This window comes from Phyllobates terribilis, unplaced genomic scaffold (genome assembly GCF_046119375.1).
Source record: "Phyllobates terribilis strain yellow unplaced genomic scaffold, ASM4611937v1 Scaffold_82__1_contigs__length_6685932, whole genome shotgun sequence".
Lineage (NCBI taxonomy): Eukaryota > Metazoa > Chordata > Amphibia > Anura > Dendrobatidae > Phyllobates > Phyllobates terribilis.
In genome coordinates this window covers 3,462,852-3,468,732 of record NW_027362842.1, presented here as the reverse complement: position 1 = coordinate 3,468,732, position 5,881 = coordinate 3,462,852, and the positions used below count along the sequence as shown (strand labels likewise).

Sequence of the window (5,881 nt, the reverse complement as noted above, 5' to 3'; positions counted from 1 at the left end):
ATTAATCCTTTATGGTTGAGAAGGAATTTAGCATTAGCACTTTATCCACATATGGAACAATTAATTAATGGTAATTTGTATATAGGGGCATAAAAGAGGTATTTAAAAACTTTGCATTTGCACTTTGTAGCATATTTGCACTAGAAAATTTGGCATTTGCACTTTGTAGCCTACTTGTACTATTTGATATGGAGATAGGTGCAATAAAATATTAGAATAAAAACTGATGAAATATAAATAAATATATATAAAAAAACATAATTTGACCAGCCTGCGGCTGGTGGTGGTTGTAAATTGAAGGTACCTGAATTTTATTTTAAATATATTTTAAAGTATTCTGAAATAAAAATATTTATTTTTAAAAAATTATGTTTTACTATTTTTGTATCTTCCTGCTCTTGAAATTGGTGCGATAGCACGCTGGTTTCTTATTGTAGTTATATTTCTGTGAAAGTGAAGCAAGATTTACCTGCCGGCTGGAAGAAAGAGAACCCGTATGCAAGGAAAAGACTCAAGTGAATTCATCCAGCTCTTTCCCACCAGGAACAAGCGGCGGCCGCCATCTGCGCCTGATATGTGCACGCGTGAGTGACCCATCAGCGTGAACTGTGTTAGGGTTTAGCGTAGTTTCCTGTAGCTAGGACGCTGTAGCAGCGGGGCACGAATAGCGGAAAGCTAGATAGGGGATTAGCTCCGAGTAGTTTGTGAAACTTGTTGTGCAGTTTGTTCTGAGCTTTCGTTGCCATAGCTGGAGCATAGTTTGTGACTTTCTCCAGCTATATCATCCTATGTTCATGTTGGTAATATCATTATTGTAAATATTGTTATTTTCATCTCCCGACATATAATTCCTTTGTATATAATAAAGCCGGAGTTTTGTTGCAGTCTTCTCGTCTGCTGTGCCGTACTTGAATCTCCCTTGCGGTGCTCTTTGGACACTGCTACACCCTTCTAAGATGAAGTTTAGAGAACACCTTGAGCTCCAGAAGCTGGTTATAAAGGTCGGGGATGAGTGAAAAAGGGTAAGTAATTTTAACTGTGATTTTGTTTACTTCTCGGAAATTGAGGCAAGGATGGAGACCCTTTCGATAGAAAAATCTGGCAGCTACAGGATAGGAAGAAGGACGCATATGACCCTTCCGTAAACTTTCGTTAACATATTCTTTCATGGCGATCCGTTCAGGCCCAGTCAAATTGTAAAGACGAGCTTTAGGCAATTTGGCACTAGGAATAAGATCAATAGCACAGTCATAAGGATGATGGAGTGGTAGTATCTCTGCCTCTTTTTCAGAGAACACATCTCCGAAATCCATCAGGTACCTCGGAAGACCCTTCAGTCTAGCAAAGCATATTTGTACAGATTTTAGACATTTCTTGCAACAATTGGGGCTCCATTTCAAAATCTCCCTCTGACACCAATCGATAACAGGATTGTGAATCTGAAGCCATGGAAGACCCCAGATCTGAATGGGTCTTTCTAAACTAACAGTTCCTAACCCAAACTTCAGAACCAGTACCGAATCAATAAAGTTAGCAGCAGACCCACAGTCAATGGACGCCAATGTTTATAACCCCTGGTTCTTGAAGGATAACACCGTATTTATCAGTACTTTATCAGAGGAAGAAAAAAGGTACCTGGGAGTCTGGGTAACCTCCTTGGCCATCACCCAAACTCAGACGTTCCCCCGATGGCTTGCTAGCCTGAGGAAAAGTTGGGCAATTCTTGAGAAAATGTCCAGGGAGGCCACAATACAGACCGAGTCCGAGATCTTGCCTACAAATATCAAAAGACTGACTGTCACTCCCAAAACAGAAAACAGTTGTGTACAGGTGCTTACTAACAGTAACCATCTCCATATATAATTAACAAATAAAGTTGCCCTCTGTAGCTCTATAATATGCAAATATGAAATATGAAATTTGAATTACATTACTGCTCTAGAAAATAGGAATATTTCAGAATACTTGGCGCATAAATTGGCCGATTCATGTGATCTTGTCTTCGTCTTTTCTCCACAACGCGAAAACTGGCAACTCTAACCTCCAATGGCTCCACCTCCAGTAAATGGACCTGCTATGGGGAAGTATAACGGGCTGCATGCTGTTCATCACGTCTCTTATGGATTCTGCAGTCCCTTCGTATGGCCTGCTTCATGGCCTCCGCCAGAAAACATGGGGCGCCATGAAGGACCAGAGCGTCCTTAAAGGTTTCTGAAAGGCCTTTGTGGAACTGGTACCTGAGAGCTGCATCGTTCTACAGAACTGCAGTGGAGCACTACTTGAACTGAGTACAGTAGTCCTCAGCTGTGCAACACACCTGTGCCAGGTTCATGATCTTAGCCTCAGCGACCTGGATCCTGTCGGGTTCATCATATATTAGACCAAAATTGTCAAAGAAGGCGTCAACAGAAAATCCTTCTGGGGCTTGTGGGGACAAGGAAAATGTCCAGGTCTGAGGGCCTCCTCACAGTATGGACATGATTATTCCAATGCGCTGGAACTCCTCCCATGATGACCTGGGGCACAGGGAAAAAGTAAACTACAGCTCTCCCTGAAAACCATAAACTGGTCTTTCTCTCCCAAACATTTATCAGGGAGGACTATTATATGTTCGGGAGAGACCAACTATACATCAGAGGGTACTGAAGTCACAGCCACTACCGGCAGTGGAGGGCTATAGAAGGTATTCATCAAATTATCTGACCCTGCAACTGACATTGTGATGACTCCAGACTCGGGCATTCCTTAGCCAGATCCTGAGTCATCTGCGTCAAATTCGCCACCTGGTCACAGAGTGTGTAAACAGGTTCCATACTTGCGAAAAAGAAAAACGTATCGGCCAGACGTAATGTGACGTTGAGTCACTTTTCACGGCCAAGCCGTGAGACGGGATAGTCAAGGAGTCCAAAGTCAAAAAACAGGAGGGTGAATCATAAACAGAAGGAAGAGACAAAGGTCTGGTCAAGTAATGTTCCAAGGTCAGAATACCAGGAGGATAGCTGGTCAGAGCAGAAGGGGTTAAACAGACAGATGGTCAGAATGAGATCCAAGGTCAGGCAACGAAAGATCAATTCCCAGAACACAAGGCACAGAGAGACAAACCTCACACAGGCTGAATGTATGTCTGGCAGAGGTCTGGGAGTAATAGCCCAGTTTAGTAGCCTGGCAATCACCTAGGATAATGAACACCTGGAGATATCTAGCACCTACCAGTCTCAGATTGGACGGCCGATCTGTCACTCAATACACTGACAGCTCAGCACGCCCCTGCACCAGACTGGATGACTGAGTTGTCAGTAACTGCATCCCAGACACACTGATGGGTGGAACCATGACAATAATGTCCTGCAGGGCGCTTGTGAAGAAAATTCAAGATAATCCCCAGTAAATCACTGTGCACAGTTTGGCGGGGGTTATAGAGGTCTACATATGCAAATCTGAGACACTGCAGCTGAAAGGGAGGGGGCCTAGAGGCAGGGAGTGACAGTCCTTCCAGCAGCTGTGAGTGGCACAGGACGGCCCCTCCCCCGGTCTATGTGTTTCTTTGTGTACGACACTATAATTCAAAACCGAGTTATGGGAATACATCCCAGGATACACAAAATAGATTTTTGGAAACCCAAAAGAATGGGGAATGTCACCCTAGCTTTAAACACCATCCAGTGCGTAAGGAAAAGGGAGATACCCAACAAAGCCTTGCTGGGGCCCCTAGGACCCCAGTGTTTGGTATCCACGCATAGCAGGGGCTTGGCTGGATCTGATGACACCAGAACCGGCTCCCTAGGAGCATCCAGTAAGAACATGTAACCCATTGTAGTTTTTGGGAGTTTAGACCGGGGGTGGAGACTTGGGCTCAACCAGGGGGCAGTAGTGGGAGTGACCCAGAGAGTTTAACAGTCCCTGCTGCCAGAGCCCAGTGTCTTTTTCCTGAGGAGGTTGTGACGTCAAGTCATGTGGGAAAAGTCCTGAAACAAAGAGAGAGGGCCCCGTAAGCCTCCCATGTGGCAGCCCTTCCCCAGAAAGCCAGGTCGCCCATCTAACCGGTAATTGACTCATAATTACTGCTTTATATCTTATGGACCCAATACTATTGTGCTTGCAACTCTGACCATTCTGTATGTATAACCCTTGTGTATATAGTGTTTGTCTAGTGTGCCCTTAACGTGATTAAATATATAATTTAACCTTGCACTGTTCCTTTATCTCGATCCACAAACTCTAACGTCCGTTGTTCGGCCCATGAACATGCCATCAGGCGGGTTTCTAGCCCGATATAAGTCCGTTATATCAATAAAAACTGGTGGCATCTCTCCCAGGCCAACCAGGCTCTGCTTCACTGTAGCTAGTGAGGGAGCCTCTCAGCTTTTCAGGGGTGTGAGCGAGAGTGGTGTCACGTCAGTGATTGAGTGGGCCATCTCTTCTCACTCCCTGGTGCCTTCCTGTACCCGTGTGGACAGGGGGTGTCTGTGCAGAACTGTACCAATCTGACCTTGCGCATCCTTGAAGGAGTGCGGAATGTCACATTGGTGCAAAGGGCAGATCCGTACCACGTGCTTCGTCTGATGTAATTGTGACGTCAGGCGGGTGGCGGGGTGTGGATCCATAACAAGTGGTGGCAACAGTGGGATTCTGGGGGGCCCTCTTTAGCCATTTCTTCACAATGTTGGCAGTGGTGGGATTCTGCAGGGTCCCTCTGGTGCCATTTCTTCACAGCTCTGTAATCATGTATTATAAGTACTTTTCTTATATTATTTCCAGATAGTGAAATCTGCCACAAATGTCCTGATGAGAAATGGTCAAATGAAGCTAAAGACGCGTGTATTCCAAAAATAATGGAGTTTCTATCATATGAGCAGGATGTAATGGCAGCAGTTTTCTCCTCCATGTCTGGACTTTTTCTTATCATAACCCTCCTTGTAATAGGGATTTTCATTTTCTTCTCAGACACTCCTATAGTAAAAGCCAATAATCGGAACATCAGCTTCATTCTTCTTCTGTCCCTGAAGATGAGTTTATTTTGTGTGTTCCTGTTCATTGGTCGCCCCAATGACACAACTTGCATGGTACGACAAATCTCCATTGGAGTCACCTTCACTGTTGCGGTGTCTTCCATCCTGGCCAAGTCCATCATGGTTTCCATCGCTTTCAAAGCCACCAGACCTGGAAGCTCCTGGAGGAGATGGATGGGGATAACACTGCCCAATTCTGTAGTACTGATCTGCTCTTTTATTCAGTTTCTGAATGGCGTTATTTGGTTGTCTGTTTCTCCTCCATTTCAGGAGATGGACATGGACACTTATCCAGGGAAGATCATCATTCAATGTAATGAAGGTTCTGTCATGGCCTTTTACTTTATGTTGGGTTATATGGGGTTTCTAGCCGCTGTGAGCTTTGTTCTGGCTTTCATGGTGAGGACATTACCTGATATCTATAATGAGGCCAAGTACATCACCTTCAGCATGCTGGTCTTCTGCAGCGTCTGGATCTGTGCTATCCCAGCGTATCTGAGCAGTAAGGGGAAGAACATGGTCATGGTACAGATATTCTCTATATTGGCCTCACAGATTGGGATATTGGGCTGCATATTCTTCCCCAAATGCTACAATATTATCATGAGGCCAGAGATGAACAGTAGAAGACAATTCCTGGAGAAACATTAATTCATGTAATAATTATTCTTATTATTTATTATTATAGCGCCATTTATTCCATGGCGCTTTACATGTGATAGGGATATACAGTACAGACCAAAAGTTTGGATACACCTTCTCATTTAAAGAATTTTTCTGTATTTTCATGAGTATGAAAATTGTACATTCACACTGAAGGCATCAAAACTATGAATTAACACATGTGGAATTATATACTTAACAAAAAAGTG

At 44.1% G+C, this 5,881-nt stretch overlaps 1 protein-coding gene across 1 annotated transcript; it reads left to right on the top strand.

Moving 5' to 3' along the window:
* The first annotated feature begins 1,551 nt into the window (after positions 1 to 1,551).
* LOC141197272 (vomeronasal type-2 receptor 26-like) lies at positions 1,552 to 5,660 on the top strand. Its single transcript, XM_073662659.1, has 2 exons — positions 1,552 to 1,843; positions 4,759 to 5,660. Exons 1-2 carry the CDS (start codon positions 1,552 to 1,554, stop codon positions 5,658 to 5,660), a joined length of 1,194 nt encoding a protein of 397 aa, XP_073518760.1.
* The last annotated feature ends 221 nt before the right edge of the window (positions 5,661 to 5,881 follow it).

Excerpts from the sequence above, each read along its gene's own strand:
- LOC141197272 (XM_073662659.1), top strand. The coding sequence starts at position 1,552 with ATGGACGCCAATGTTTATAACCCCTGGTTCTTGAAGGATAACACCGTA. Across the intron at positions 1,844-4,758 it reads TGTACAGGTGCTTACTAACA|ATAGTGAAATCTGCCACAAA; the intron begins GTAACCATCTCC and ends TATTATTTCCAG.